Genomic DNA, 16,352 nt, shown 5'->3' with positions numbered 1-16,352 from the left:
ATACAGTATGTCATATTTGGTCTGTGTTTGTTTTTGTTTTTTGAGACAGAGTCTCTGTGTAGCCCTCGCTGTCCTGGAACTCACTCTGTAGACCTGGCTGGTCTCGAACTCAGACATGCAATGCCTCTGTCTTCTGAGTGCTGGGGCTAAAGGTGTGAGCCATCACACCCATCTTTTTCCTTAAAGTTTTTTAATTTATTTTATATATATGTGTGCTCTATCTGCTTGTACACTTGCATGCCAGAAGAGGGCATTAGATCTCATAACAGATGGTTGTGAGCCACCATGTGGTTGTTGGGAATTGAACTCAGGACCTCTGGAAGAACAGTCAGTGCTCTTAAACACTGAGCCATCTCTCCAGCCCTAAAGTTTGTTAAAGAAGCAGTTGTGCTGTTTACCCTCTCCTTTTAAGTGATTTTTTTTTTCAGTAGCTGTTACTCCCAGGTTTGCATCACTGAAGCAGGTCACATATGCCTTTGATATTGTCCATAAAACCATCAGGTAGTTTGGAACCTGAGAAGCTGTCACGGAAGTCTTTCCTTCCTTGACAGCTTTTTTTGTGTTACTCAGTGCATGGGTTCTTGTGTTAATTCTGGTTCTGGGAGGAAGCAGAAAAATAGTCCTGAGGATTGGAGGTATTCTCAAGTTGTTACTTCATGATTTCATGGTTTACTTACTGTTGGGGTCTGGAAATCACCACACAAACCATGCATACACCAATCTCAGTTAAACAAGAATAGTTTATTGAACACACACTGTAGTACTGATGTCCAGGACCACACGAAGGAAAAACCTAACTGTGGCTCTCAGAGTAGACTTTTTACAGGAAAGACCAGGTTCAAAGGGCAAGGAGGAGAGAAGCTGGCTTACTAGGCAAAGCATTATCAGCTGACCTTTGGTAGTGGGGTGGGGTGGGGAGAGGTGAACAGGGGACGTGGAGAACACTGAGATGACAGAGCATGAGTAGTATAATCATATCCTTTTGGATTATTAGGACCATTCTTCAGTGTCAGCCACAAAAACCACAGTGAGCTCATACATAGGTGCAGGAAGGACTGCCTGATGGGCAGCTCTGACTCAAGATATTTTAGACTTAACAGTTCATATTGACTTTGATTTGATGCGTTCTATGTAAAGCTTTGTGGAATTTCTTAAGAAAAGCAAACTTCATACAGCACATTCAGAGCATATAGAACAAAATGGTGTGTAGTCAGCATGTCCTTGAGCCAAGTCACTTCTCTATGTCAGCGACTGGCAGACACGGAACAAAATGGTGACAGCTTATTTTGGGGTGTGTGTGTCAGACCATAACATTTACTAAATACTGTGTGGCCAACTTAACCCCTGAGTATAGGCCCTGGGTCTCTTTCATTTTGGCTAGTTGCTCTGTTCAGCCCTTATAACACTAATGATGCTGAGCTCTTAGGCAGGGGCTTTAGTGCTGAAAAACAGTATTTGTTAAATAAACATCAACATGAGGTCTTGTTTTTCCATTCAGTTAAGTATTTGAGTGCTCTGAAACGAACTTTTTTTAGATTTATTTATTTTAAATTCTTTTTTTTTTAAAGATTTATTTTATTCATATGAGTACACTGTAGCTGTCTTCAGATACACCAGAAGAGGGCATCAGATCCCATTACAGATGGCTGTGAGCCACCCTGTGGTTGCTGGGATTTGAACTCAGGATCTCTGGAAGAGCAGTCAGTGCTCTTAACCACTGAGCCATCTCTCCAGCCCCTGAGAACTATTTTTTTTAAATGCCCCGAGGGGGTACACTGATCCTGGAGGTGCTGCAAAACCAGGTTGATGCGTGGAGTGGACAGAGCAAGCTCCTATTCCAACTCCTAGTTCCAAAGATCCATTTAATATATCGTCCTCGGATAGAGGACGATCAGATATTAAACTGACAAGAGCAGATACTACACTTGATCTTAGCCAAAAGGCCAAGAATAGATGAGAACTAACTTGTAAGTGAGACAATTAACTGGGCTAATTATTCCCTCGGGTATATTTGTAGTCAAGCAGAAGTTTGGTTTCATACTTAGATAATACACTGATTAACCCTGTTTTGAGAGAGGATGTTAAGGAATGAATAGTTTCAATGGTTTTTGAGATAGTTATTTTCCTTGAGGTAATCTGTTGAGCTAATCTACTATCCTTGTTGACTTGTCTCACTTGTTGTTGTTGTTGTTTGAAACTGATAAATGGTATGTGACACATCTTCCTTCCAAATAGGTATCATTTAAAGGATGTAATTGTTGGAAAAATTTACTTCTTATTAGTAAGAATAAAAATACAACACATGGAGTTACAGCTGATCAAGAAAGAGATCACAGGAATTGGTAAGTTGAATATAAATTTTTAGTTAATGTTAAAATTCCTTGTTAGGTGAAACTTTAGAAATCTTAGACTGTTAGCATAAGTTTGGAATTGACGTTGGATGTTAGCTTTGCCAGTTAAAGTTTTGCTGTAGTTCAATACTTTTACAGAACAGTTCTGAGCTGAATGTACTGGCAAGCCCTACAGGCTGAACCTAGGCATGGAGACCACTGGGTTCTTAATTTTGTAATGGGTACTTAGAAACATCTGTTTTTTAAAGACAGGTATTTAGATTTGAGTTACAATGTCCTAGGGAGTTAATGTAGAGTTGAGTGTGCACGCCATGTAAGTGCTTGGTGTGGTCTTTGTTAAAATTGACTCCAGGACGGTTCTTGGGTGGTGCTTCGATGTGAGTCACTGCCTTCCCTTTGAGCACAGCGTAAAACTGGTGGCAGGAACTGTGAGGGTGACTGTGAACTGGTGTAGCTGTGGGGAGACTGACGTACACAGGTGAGCGGTGAGTTCAGGAGTAGAGCAGAGATTAGAACGGAGGGCCAGCGGAGGTAAGGCGGCACTGAAGCGCTGTGGCTGAGAACAGGGCAGGCTTCACCTCTGGGAACAGTCGAGTGAGCGCCATCTCTGTTGTTATCCTAGGACCCAGCACCACAACAGAGACAGAAACAATCGCTAAGTATGAAATAATGGATGGGGCGCCAGTAAAAGGTAACTCAATCTCACTCATCTTTATTTCTACTGATACAAGTCTTACCGTACATCTCTACTGGCCCTGGAACTTTCTCTGTCAACCAGGCTCGCCTTGAACTGGTGGTAACCCTCCTACCTGTGCCTCCCAAGTGCCAAGATTACAGATGTGCACCACTGCACCTGGCTTCATTTACCTAAACATATTTTTATTTAATTTGTTTTATATTTTATATATATGGATGTCTTATTTGCATATATGTGTATACCATGTGCATGCCTGGTACCTGTGGAGGCCAGAAAAAGACATCCGATTCCCCAGAGTTGGAGGTACAGATGGTTGTGGGTGCTAGGGATCAACCTGGATCCTCTGGAAGAGCAGTCAGTGCTTTAAACCATTGAGCTACCCTCCAGCCCCTAAAACTCTTTCACCCATTATTTACTTGTATGTGAGGAGGGGTGTGTGTTTGCACTGATAGGCATGTGCCATGTATACATGCACATGTCATAGGACAGTCTGTAGGTTTTCTGCTTCCACTGTGTCCTCAGGCTTGGGAGCAAGGGACTTACCTGCTTAGCCTTCTTACAGCCTTTCAGTTACAACCGTGTGTGTGTGTGTGTGTGTGTGTGTGTGTGTGTGTGTGTCAGTGCTCGTGGCACTTGAACTTCACTGTTCATTTAGTGTGAAAGTATACATTCTTACAGTTCATAATGGCCAGCCGGGCACACCTTTAGTCCCAGTGCTCAGGAGTCAGCAACAGGTATTTTGTGAAATCTAGAGAGTTTCAGAATAGTTAGGGCTACATAGAAAGATCTCGTCACAAACAAACAAACAAAAAAGCCAAAAACAACAAAGACAAAAAGTTTAGACTGCTACCTTTCTTTCAGTACTATAGTGTAAGCCCAGGACCCTCACTGCATGATAGGCAAGCACTGTCTGAGCTATCTGTCCAGCTCTCTTTTAACTTCCATTATTATTATGTGTTTTAGTGCAGACACACGTGCTGTGCCTACATGTAGAGGTCAGGACGACTTTGAGGATTGACTGACTTTCTCCCTTAGTCTTGGTTGCAGGAATGGAGCTCAGGTTTGCCAGGCCTGCACAGCATGTGTCTTCCTGCCAGGCCGTCCTCTCACTGGCTCTTGTATTTTTGAGGCAGAGCTTTACTAAGTTGCCCAGGGAGTCATTTGTTGTTGTTTTAGACAAGGTCAAATGGTCACGCTTACTGTGTAGCCATGGATGACTTTGAGCTCCTGATCCTCCTCCCTCCACCCCTGAGTGCTGGGATTACAGGCATGCACCACCATGAACTGCTTAAATACTTTAATCTTTAGCGTGAGGCCAGCATTCACTTAGTTTTTGTCAAGTTAATACAGACTAGATATATTGGGGAAGAGAAAATCCAAATTGCAAAAATGCCTGTGTAAGTTAGGCTTGTCAGAAAGTCTTTTCGTGATTAATGATTGGTGTGGGAAGGGCCAGCCCACTGTGGACAATGCCACCCCTTGGCAGGTGGTCCTGGGTTTTGTAATAAAGCAAAGGGGAGCAAGCCATGGAGAGCAAGGTGTGGTAAGGGGCACTAACTAACATTTAACTAACATTTGGAACAGAAAGACTAAGAACAGTTCAAGGCTAGTCTGCGCTATTTATGGAGACCCTATCTCAAGCAGGGGCCAGGAGAGACAAAAAGAGGGACAAAGGAAAGGTGGGGAAAACAGAAGACGTGACATTACATAATCGAAGTAACATTTCCTTTTTCCTGGAATTGAAGATTGAACCTGGGGTCCTGAGCAGGCACGTATTCTACCACTGAGCTAGAGCTGTCTCTCCAGTCTATAATCTTTTTATATGCCTGCCTGCCTACCTCTCTCTCTCTCTCTCTCTCTCTCTCTCTCTCTCTCTCTCTCTCTCTCTGGTTTTTTAAGACAGGTTTCTCTGTGTAGCCTTGGCTGTCCTAGAACTCGCTATGTAGACCAGGCTGGCTTTGAACTCACAGCATTCCACCTGCTTCTGCCTCCCAAAGTGCTGGGATTAAGGCCACATACTACCAATGTCTGGCTCCAGTCTATAATCTTTTTAAATGTGTGGGGCTGGAGAGATGGCTCAGCAGTTGAGAGCACTGGCTGCTCTTCCAGAGGTCCTTAGTTCAATTCTCAGCAACCACATAGTGGCTCACAACCATCTGTAAAGAGATCTGATGCCCTCTTCCGGCCTGCAGGTGTACATGGAGCAGAGCCCTCATACATAAAAAAAAGAATATATAAATGAATATAATCTTTGAAAATGAAGGCATGTTATTCATTTTGTGTATGTTTAGGTGCATGCGGGTGCATGAGTGTAAGTGTGTAAGCCAGGCAGGTGCATGTGTGTAAGTGTGTGAGCCAGAGTCAGCTATGGATATCGTCCTTAAGGAGTACTGTCCACTTTGGTTTTTGAGTAGGGTCTCTTATTTTGGGACCTGGGGCTTGCTGCAAAGTAGTTAGGGAGCCCTGGGATCCGCCACCTGCCTCTGGTTTCCCAGTGCTGGGATTAGAAGTGTATGCCAGCAGGCCTGGCTTTTTACATGGGTAGTGGAATTTGAGCTCAAATCCTAATGCTTGTACAGTAAGCACTTTAACAATTGAGTTCTTTCCCAGCCATTATTTTGCTTTGGATGAATTAGTAATATACTTTATAGACATACACTGATGAAATCATGGTAAAATTTTAGAGCAGAAATGCATCTACTTCTAAACAACACTTGGTGGCTGGAACTGTTCTAGTCTCTTTATGTCGTTTAACCTCCCAACACAGTTCTTACAGTTTTGCTACAAAATGAGTGCTGTTGTTACTGCCAGTTTCACAATGGCTAAACCCCACGAGCCAAGGATTCTTGGCTACACGCAGGTTGCTCTAGGGCAGTGCTTCTCAACTAGGATCAGCTCCCTGAGAGGCATTTGACATTGTTCTGAGAAATGTTATACCGCCTGCTCCCGGCATCTGGTGGTGTTACAAGTGTGTAGAACTATCCTACAAGAAGGAGTCTTCTGTCCCCAAGTGTCAGCAGTGACAGACTAGACACTGCTTATCTCAGGTGCTGTCCATGACTTCTTAGTTCTAAGTTTTATGTGAATATATTTAATTAGGTGAGAATTAAATGTTAATTGCTTTTCTTTCAGGAGAATCTATTCCGATAAGATTGTTCTTAGCAGGGTATGACCCAACCCCCACAATGAGAGATGTGAACAAGAAGTTTTCAGTAAGGTACTTTTTGAACCTCGTGCTTGTTGATGAGGAGGACAGAAGGTACTTCAAGCAGCAGGTAGGACTTTCTAAAGATTTATTTATTTATTATATATAAGTACTCTGAAGACAGTTACAGTGTCTACTACACCAGAGGAGGGCATCAGATCTCTTTACAGATGGTTGTGAGCCACCACGTGGTTGCTGGGAATTGAACTCAGGACCTCTGGAAGAACAGTCAGTGCTCTTAACCTCTGAGCCATCTCTCCAGCCCCCCAGGTAGGACTTTCTTTTGGGGCAGGCAGACCTGACAGTGCCTTCTCTAAAGCTTATTGTGCTGAGCAAGTGGGGCTTGAGTGTGAGTGGGAACATGGTTTGCCTCAGTAGACATTGTAAGAGAGCTTTTCAGCCTTTCCACAGGACTAGAGATGAGTTATACTTTTATTATATTTTTTTAAAGATTTATTATATGTATATGTACCCATTTTCAGACACACACCAGAAGAGGGCATCAGATCCCATTACAGATGGTTGTGAGCCACCATGTGGTTGCTGGGAATTGAACTCAGGACCTCTGGAAGAGCAGTCAGTGCTCTTAACCGCTGAGCCATCTCTCCAGCCTAAGATGAATTATACTTTGTCAGCCCTTTTATTTTTCTCCTGAACAAGTTTTATACCCCCAAATAAAAACATCTACTATTTATGGTATTGGGCAATAAAGAACAGAGAATGGCGAAAAGCAAACAAAAATTTTACCCCCACTATGATTAGTTTTAGGTAAGTTTTATACAGGCCCTTTTTTAGTTTTGGTGGGATGGAATCTGGGGCTCTGGGTAAGCCCTCTCTTGTTGCAGTAAAAATTAAAATGATGGAACCAGTTCTGCATGTACCCTGGCAGTTGCGCTCTCACTAGTTCTGGCTCCCTCCGGTGGGCCTTTGGAACTAGTGCTAATTTATCTCAGCAGGTCCACGCTGCCCCTAACTACTTTGTGACCCGCTGTCCGCGATTCCCCCCCGCCTGCCCTTACTCATAGCCCTCTTGCCTGGTTTCCACCACGCCAGGCATACACATCCCAATTCTGTGGAAGGCCCGGTGCATTTGGCCACCATACACTCTTGAACTCAATTGAGTTGCCACATGAAAGAATACACTGCACAATAGCCAATTGATAAGATATAGTTTGCCCATCTAGACAACACAAAGTCCTGTACATATTCATCCCCTAGGAATAGTCATAACAACCTGCAATATGTCCAGAGAGGAATCTTAACATCCACTACCATGTTCGTTTGTTCTCTCTCTCTCTCTTTCTCTCCCCTCCCCTCACTCCTGCCTCCTCAGCCTCTAAAAATTTTTTCTCCCTCCCATCCTTCCTTCTCGTCCAATCACAGACCTCGTTCTATCGTCTACCTGCCATCACCTGCATAGTGGCATCACCCTACACTTCCTTGCACCTCTTCTCTCCTCCTGCTGTGGAGAGAGGTCTTACTCAGTTGCTCAGGCAGGCCTTGGATCTTTAATTCTACCATAGCACGAATCACCAGCCCTAGCATTGAAGAGTGTCTTGAATGTGTTTTCATTATCAAAAGGATCACTTCCTAACACCTGTTCCGTTACTGTGTCCCAGACACCCCAGTCCATTGAACCCAGGGCTTTTACTTGCTAGGCCAGTACTCTATGGCTGAACCACATCCTGCCCTTGGTTGGTTTTTCTTTTTTCCCTAGGTTTTTGGAAAACAGAGTCTTGCACTGTAGTTCACGCTTACCTCAAATTCTCAATCCTCTTGCCTTCTTGCTGAGATCATAGGCATGAAGTATGTATGTCCCATCCTCAACTATCAATTTTTCTAATGTCTTTAGTTGGTAGATTTTTGAAGTTATCATTTCATCCCTAAAAAGTAGTTATATCTTTTAGAATACTCAGTTCTGATACCTTTTGTTAAGTGTAATATAAACTTTTTATCATTTGAGAATTAAATAGCCTTTGGGGAGTCCTGAGTAGGACTAATTAGAATGGTTGCCTACCGTGTGAAGTGGATTAATAAGAGGATCAATTAAGTGTTCCATAGCCAAGTCAGAAATTAACTTGTGCTAGCTAGGCAGGAGCAGCTGCGAGGCATGAGGGTCACAGAGTTTGAGACTAGTCTGTAGTCTGGCCTACATGGCAAGCCCTGGCTGGTAAGAACCACTTAGGGCTGGAGAAGGGGTCCATTAGTTAAGAGCACTGGTTGGGCTTGCAGAGAAACCAGATTTGCTTCCTAGTACCCACACTGCTCAGATGACTTCTCTAGGTACCAGACACCCACACACGGCACACATACACACATTCAGGCTAAACACTCACACACACGATACATTTAAACAGGAAAACTCCCAGTCATTTATGACTTGAAGCAGGAATTTAGAAGAGGAGAAATTGGGATTGATAGACAGTGCCATGGAGATTAGGGAGCGGTGTAGGGGAAGAGGTAGGCAGCTTATTTGGCATACATCAGAGCAGAGAATAACTCAGTTTGGGAGAGGCATTTAGGGGGAAGGAAGGTAGCATCTGTAAATTAATGTAAGGAATGGTGGGCAAGGTATGGCGGCCTCGCATGTTTGGAAACTCATCCTGGAGGTACTAGGAACTATCAAAGAGCACTATAAGCAGCACTTATAAGACAAGCAGTGTGGGGTCCAGTGAATGGCACACTGGGCAAGGTGCTTCCTGCCAACCCAGACCTGAGTCCATCCCCCAGAGCCTCCAGGTGGAAGGAGAGAACCAACTCCAGAAGTTGTCCTTTAGCCTCACACGTATGCTGTGACATGCGTGCATACACAGACACACAAAATGTACACATTAATACACGTAACATGGCAGTGATGTGAAGGGTGGCGTAGACATGGGTCTTCCTGTGTCCCAGGAAGCAGGCTCAGTGCTCTAAGGCCATGAAGAGACTCAGTCTCTGATGAAGGCGGTGGAGCCTCAGCTGATTGGGGGATTTTCTAGAGAACAGCACTAGGACTTTGTGAGTGCGAGAGGGAAGGGCTACCGCGGGAAAGTGGGAGTCTTTGGTACAGAGGAACTGGGATTGTCTTACAGCTTAAAATTGAAGTTGCGGGGCTGGGGATTTAGCTCAGTGGTAGAGCGCTTGCCTAGCAAATGCAAGGCCCTGGGTTTGGTCCCCAGCTCCAAAAAAAAGAAAAAGAAAAAAAAAAAGTTGAAGTTGCAGCCAGTATTTCCATGGTGAACATCTAAGACGTACCAGGACACTTCATTTCTATCTTGCATTTCCTCTAGGAGATTATCCTGTGGAGAAAAGCACCTGAGAAACTGAGAAAACAGAGGACGAACTTTCACCAGCGATTTGAATCTCCAGAATCGCAGGCGTCTGCAGAACAGCCTGAGATGTAAGCAAGCGGGACAGAGCAACAAGTGCAAGAACCAGGCCGAGAGGGGAGCCCAGCTGGTTAAAGATGGCCGCAGCATGGGGACGTCCCAACTCCAGCTCCATGTCTGCTAGTCTTCCTTATCCCAGAGTGCTGCGTTTATTTTACAGTGTGATTAAAGGGTCTTTGTGTATATACATCTTAAAAAGTGCTTCTTGGAAACACTGGAGAATTCCTAAGCTGCCTTTTTGTTTTCTTTTTTACTGCACACTGATAAGCACCCAGAAGCATAAACATTGAGGATTTTGTGAGTAGACTGGTATTTGTAATTTTGCTTTCTTTATGCATAATATTGAAAATCCTTTTCTCTGTTTTCATGCTAATGATTACCTCTTATTCTCTATGTGCAAAAAATTAAATATTTTTGTTCAAGTAAAATGAGCAAACCTGAGCAGCCCCCATGCCTGCCGAGTGTCGGCAAGGCTCTCAGTATTTTGAGAACTGTTTACTTTACATGTGTGTCCAAAGCCAGTCCGGTTACATGGTGGGCACTCCTGAACCTACCATGCCACAGCCTCCCAAACTTTAACCTTCAGGGTCTCTGAGGTATACGAAGAATGTTCTCCCCAGGGATTACACCGGTCATCGTGGCCCTCTAGCCCATTATTAACCCTTTTGCTCTTACTTTCTTTATCATGATGTAGGTTCTGCAGTGTGGGGTCGACACATTGGCATTTTAGAACTTGTTAAACCTGTATCATTTTTTCCATAAAGACTTTGAAACATGTATATATATTTTAATTTAAGGACTCGTTTCCATGTATATGCAAATAGTCACCTAGGAATGAGTGAGCTTGGGAGAACCAGCCAATGCATATACAAGTGTCCGTAGCCAGACATTTTCTTGTTAACTGGAATATTGGCTAGTTCAGACCTAACTTCACCTAGTCTGTTTAAAAAAACAAAACAAAAACACTAAATTCACATCGTTTGTTGAGTTGCTCTGAAGAAGCCTGCAGTCAGCTGAGCGCAGACACACTGCTGAGGTACATGGGGCAGGGGACGCCTGCGCTGTGGTGGGGCCCTCTCCCCCCGGGCTGCTGGCCTCTGTACACTGCAGTGTTCTTGATCCGCCTCAGTGCAGGGGTGTGAGTTAGCCTTACGTTCTGAGGAAGCTGGGCAGCCCGACTCTGTTTCCTTAAACCTTCTTTTTACTATGGTGGCACTTTGATAAAGTGGCCAGCAACCAGCCCTGGCCAGAGATTCCACGTTCCCTGTCCTGGAGCAGCTATTGCAAATGTGGACTTCTAAGAATGGCCATGTTTTCCTTCTTGCAAGTGCCTGTTCAGAGTTTCAAAGTTTCAAAATGCCAAATATTTTCATGGTCACTTGCATGTATAATCTAGGAAATAATTCAAAGAGATTTTGAAAAACAATTGTATTTAACCAGCCTCAAGTTGTGCAACTATGATATATATAATAAATAATTTGAAACAGAAACTAAGCTTGTAGTTAAGTAAAATGACTTTATTCTCAATCTTGTCATTGTTAACAGATTGAACACAGGATTGCCCAATGGTTAGGAACACACAGTCATAACAGTGAATTTTTATAAATAGTACTGGCTTCAGGTTTGTTAAATTTGGCTTTTAGGCTTTATTTATTTTATGTGTATTGCTATTCTCCCTGCAAGTATGTCTGTGCAGACATATGGGCAGTGCCCAAGGAGGGCAGAAGAGGGCATTAGATGTCCTGGGGCTGAAGTCCTAGATGGTTGTGAGCAGCCATGGGGTACTGGGAACTAAGCCGAGGTCCACTGGAAGAGTAGCCAGTGCTGTTATCCATTGAACCATCTCTCCAGGTTCACTGGCTTCAGTTTTAAGTAGTTACATAAAGCTTTTAATTAATTTGTTTAAAACGAATATAAAATGCTTATTCACTCCACATGAGACTTTCCTGGTGCATAACCAACTTAAAATTTGGAGATTTCAGTCAAAAGTTGGTAAATAAAGTTAACTGTAGGCCAAATCTGTCTGGCCACTGCAGACTATAGTGTCAAAGAAGTTCACAATCTTAGGCACATCTCAGGATCACTTCAGGAGCGTTAGAAAAATGGTCACAGCTGGATCTCACCCAGACGGTAAAATCGCTCTCCCAGCACTTGTGATAGAGGCAGGAGGGCTACAAGTTCAAGGGCAGCCTGGTCTACATAGTGAGTTCCAGGTTAGACAGAGCTGTGTAAACAGACTTCATCTAAAAAAAGATTGTTTTTCATAGATTGGGGGGCATCAACATAAAAAAAAGATTATCCAGGCTTGAAGACACTGATCATGCTTCTTGTTTTAAGATGGTCTCTACAGCCAGGGCTGGTCTCAAATTCACTATATAGTTGAGGATCTCCTTAAAATACATTTTAAAAAATTAAAAAGCGGGTTTTGTAGTTCAGGCTAGCTTTGAACTTCTTACACACCAGGGTGATCTTTAACTTGTGATTCTTCTGTCTCTCCTCCCCATTGTTTGTAATATAGGCATGCACCACCGTGCCTGGTTTATGCGGTGCTTAGACGCCACGGCCCACGGCTTTGAGCATGCCAAGCAATCACTCAGTCAATGGAGGCTAGCTCGACTCTGCCCCTGTGGCTTTTACCTCTGCAGGAGCTTACAGATTTAACCTTTTCAGGCATTTGCAAAAGCATAGTAAGGAAAACATGCACTTTTTTTTAAAGAGTTGGATGTTCTGGTAATCTTTTCTTTTCTTTTTTTTTTTTTTTTTTTTTTTTTTTCCGGAGCTGGGGACCGAACCCAGGGCCTTGCACTTGCTAGGCAAGCGCTCTACCACTGAGCTAAATCCCCAACCCAGTACTTGGCTTCTTACATCATAGCCAGACTCCACATTGCAGAGCACACCTCAGCCCCAGTAATGTCCGACTCCAGACCTTGCGGCTTTCCACTCTCGCTCCACTTAAATCCTAGTAAGGCTATCCTGGGAACCTTGTTTGTTTTAAGACAGGGTCTCAGTATTTAGACTTGGCTTGCCTAGAACTCTTTGCAGACCAGGTTGGCCTCAAATTCAGACATACTCCTGCCTCAAAAGTGTGCACCATTTGGCTTTTTTTCTCCCCTTTGTTGGATTTTTAGAGTTTAACATTGGATGAGGAGACAGAAACAGGAGAAGGAAGAGGAGGAGGAGGAGGGAGGAGAGGAGAAGGAGGAGGAGGAGGAAGAGGAGGAGGAGGGATGTTGAGTAGGTTGGGAACTTGGGAGTAGAGTGAGAATTGTAAGGCAGAGGAGAGAATCTTGTTTCTGAGGGGGTGAACTGGTCAGGGTAAGCTAACAAGTTTTCAAACTCCGGACTAGGAGTGGGATAGTGTTGGAGGACACAGATTTTGAGCCAGGCATCCCCATGTACAACAGTTAGCCAATGGATCAATATAAGGAAATAGATTGAAGTGTTCTGAGGTCCCTGTGACCTTAGCCAGATGGCTTGGGTAGTGGTGGGGTCCAGGGATCTTCTGCTGACCAGCTTACTTTATATGAAGGCCAACTGACCTCACAAAAACAATTTTTCCTTAGTGAAGGTTATACTGTAATTGTCCCTAAAACCGTGGGGAAATTTAATAATGCATTGTAAGGGATATCTGGTTGGAATAGGTGGTCCCTAGTGTGGAGAAAAGTTTACATAACTCCAGGAAGCAAAGGGTCAAAGGGACTAGATTGGAGAAGGCAACATTGAAGACGAGGCAACCTCAAGGGAGATCTTTTGAGTTTAGGACAGAGAAGAGGAGATAGGCCCAGGAGTGTACTTGCTCTCATGGTTGGAGAACTCTTGTCCTAGGAAGAAAGGAAGCTTGCAGACAAAAGACAAAGAGGACAGAACTTAACTGGAACTGCCAGTATTATCCCAGGGAAGAGACTAACACTGTTCATGTAACAGAGTACGGGTTGCTCCCTGAGAAGTGAGGGGTTAAACTCCAGGTTAGCTTCTGGTTGTCACTAAGTCAAAGACCAGACCAACTCTCATATCCTTGAGACAGACAACCAAAGGACTACTGTCTACTTCTCGGCCTCTTTCTGTCCAAAAGCCCTTTCTGTACTCCACCCCTCGATGGTGACTTCCCTCGCCTCAGTGCTTGGGGCCAGTGAAATCTCTTGAGAGCGGCTTCCCAATAAACCTGCCTTTACTATAATCGAATCTGACTTGATTTGGCTCATTTCACTGGCAGAGAAATAACCTATCAGAACTAAGGTGATTTATCAGACCCCGGGTGTCTTCAGAAAACAGGAATTCAGCGAGATGGGATGATTCATGCCTTTCATTCTAGCACTTGGGAGGCAGAGGCAGACAGGATCTCTTTAGTAGCTAGTCTACAAATGAGTTCCAGGATAGCCAGGGCTACACAAATGGAACCCCGTGTCAAAAAACAAAGGACAAAAAGCTAAACCTAAACAAAAAGAGAAAAAAGAAAAGAAATACAGGAGGTTCTGAGTCTTTCAGTTGTTAGGTTGATGGTAGAGAAGACTTTAAAAAAAGACCGTCAGAGTTCACCGTGCTCTCTGCTCCTCTCCCTTGCACATTCAACTCTATCTGCAAAAAAAGGAACAACTTTGTGGAGAGGTAGGCGGGAAAAGGTTTGGGGAGGATTCTTCTCTGTAGTGAGTACGGGAGCAGGTTTGGGGTGGGCTAATCAGGGAAGCAGAGGATTCAGATGGATGGGCTGTCCTAGCTGGAGAGGATGATGAATTTGAGGGTAGAATCTGAGTTCTGGAATATGGGTGTGGTTCTGCTTCATCAGGGCTCTGGTGGATGAGCCTGGTTGCAAATACAGGTAGTAAAGACTGAGGCCCTTAAGTCGGAGTGGACCTTATCTCAGGGTTAAGGGGATGACAAATTTTTTTTTTCTTTTAGTGTTACCTTTATGTGTTGATGCTTGAGGATGTGGTGAGCCCCTGGGTTCTTTTCAACAAGTGCTCTTAACTACTGAGCCAACTCTCCAGCCCAATGTCAATTATTTTTTAAATTCTATTTTTATTTTATGTACGTTGGTGCTTTGACTGCATGTCTGTGTGAGGGTGTACAGGATTTACAGTTGGGAGCCCAAGTCCTCTATAAAAGCAGCTAGTGCTCTTAACTGCTGAACCATCTCTCCTATCCAACGATAAATTCCTAACCCAGGTGTTAGGCTGGGATCCATGCTCCAGCTCGTTAGAGCCCCACCCACATTGTAAAGCCCCCCACCTCATACAGATGGTGCCAAAACCCAGTTCCCAGTGGCCACAGCCCCTCTCCTGAATGACCACCAGGCACTCAATGACCTTATATGGGAAAAAAGCCAGCTCTTGTCTGATCTGGTCACTTACTGTCCATGAGCCTCTCACCAAGGAGGGCTCTCAAGGAGGCCCACCCATGTGACAATATTATTGCTTGCAGACCCTACAGATAGAATAAGTACAGTTAAGGTTAAAGGACCCTTTAAGGGGTTGGGGATTTAGCTCAGTGGAAGAGCGCTTGCCTAGCAAGTGCAAGGCCCTGGGTTCGGTCCCCAGCTCCGGAAAAGAAAAAAGGAAAAAAAAAAAAAAAAAGGACCCTTTAAAGAGAGCCAATCAATTTCAGAGAAGGAAGGCCATTCAAGTTCAGAGTCTGAACTTTGGGGACTTTGACTCAGAACCAGATGGCCTTGGTTTTGGAGCTTTGACTCTGAAGTCAAAATCACGCAGCTAATTTTCTGAAATCAGAAAACTTGTCGAGAAGGGATAGAGATGTAGAGGACTGACCAATGGCACGGGTTTGAATGAGGGCCACGCTAAGAACAAACCAGACATAGAACAAACGAAGTTGTTACTAAACCAAATTTTCTAAAAATCGAACGGCTCTTGAACTCAAAAGCCGGATGGAGCTGGGGACGTCTCAGCAGAGTTAAATGTCCTTGCGCACAGCTTCCTTCATAGTGTTTGGCCGGCCCAGAACAGAATGGGCACTCCCGTACAGAACGGGCAGAAGCACCTCTTATCTTGCAACTCGGGTGAGATCGAATGCTTTAATAGATAAGAACAAATGAGATTAATCTTTAACCAGGTACACAAAACATACTTTTGCCTTGTGGCAAAAGTCACAAGACTTTTGAGTCTTGTGAAAGTCATAAGACTTTCTAGTTGCAAGGAGTACAAACTGAATACAAACTGCTCACATTAACTGAGTCCTGTAGCTAATGGTGGCGCACATGCCTAGCTTGCTCATGGTCCCTACATCGAACCCTAGCACCGAGGAAAGAAGCACGTGTAATATAAGGATTTAGTATCGTACAACCAAATTTCTCTGCAACCCGTCTTGATCTGCAACAGATCAAGCTATGTCCTCCACATTATTTGGAGCTTTGACTTGGAAGTCAAAATCCCGCAGCTCTAAGGATATTAATGCAGCAATCCTCTTGGAAATGCACATGCTGCGGGATACTGGCTAATTGAATTGGACAGTTTGGTCACGTGACGACGCTTGCAAGGTTCCTCTCCGCGCATCTGTAACATCCCTAAAGATGCCTGATTACTTTTCCTTCTTTCGAGAAAGATGCTGCCAATTACTGCAGAAAGAGTGAGAGGATGGGAGCTCGTTTCTGCCAGTGTAACTCACAGAGGTCATTCTCTCCTGAAGAGAGCGCGCTTCCAGCACTTCCATCTCCTTTCCATTAAGGCGCGCGCTGGGACAGGCCTGTGCTCGCTCTGGGTCCTTTTGCTCTGCGGGTG

The 16,352-nt window shown here is 44.1% G+C and overlaps 1 protein-coding gene and 1 non-coding gene across 7 annotated transcripts in view; one reads left to right on the top strand and one right to left on the bottom strand.

The window, feature by feature from the left end:
• Positions 1-11,114, top strand: part of Vps26a (VPS26 retromer complex component A) — a 29,947-nt gene extending 18,833 nt beyond the window's left edge. For 3 of the 6 annotated variants that reach the window (XM_039098876.2, XM_006256460.5, XM_017601692.2), the window contains 4 exons: positions 2,236-2,342; positions 2,974-3,042; positions 6,181-6,323; positions 9,526-11,114. In XM_039098876.2, coding sequence (XP_038954804.1) covers positions 2,236-2,342; positions 2,974-3,042; positions 6,181-6,323; positions 9,526-9,639 — 433 coding nt within the window. In that variant the 3' untranslated portion in view covers positions 9,640-11,114. The remainder of the gene's footprint in view (positions 1-2,235; positions 2,343-2,973; positions 3,043-6,180; positions 6,324-9,525) is intronic. The other 3 variants (XM_063279302.1, XM_039098875.2, NM_001007740.1) reach the window with 2 other exon arrangements.
• Positions 1,766-1,955, bottom strand: LOC120099075 (U2 spliceosomal RNA). Its single transcript, XR_005497896.1, has one exon. It is a non-coding gene; the product is annotated as a U2 spliceosomal RNA (small nuclear RNA).
• Positions 11,115-16,352: the final 5,238 nt, after the last annotated feature.

This window comes from Rattus norvegicus, chromosome 20 (assembly GCF_036323735.1).
Source record: "Rattus norvegicus strain BN/NHsdMcwi chromosome 20, GRCr8, whole genome shotgun sequence".
NCBI lineage: Eukaryota > Metazoa > Chordata > Mammalia > Rodentia > Muridae > Rattus > Rattus norvegicus.
This window is presented reverse-complemented; position numbering and strand designations above follow the sequence as displayed.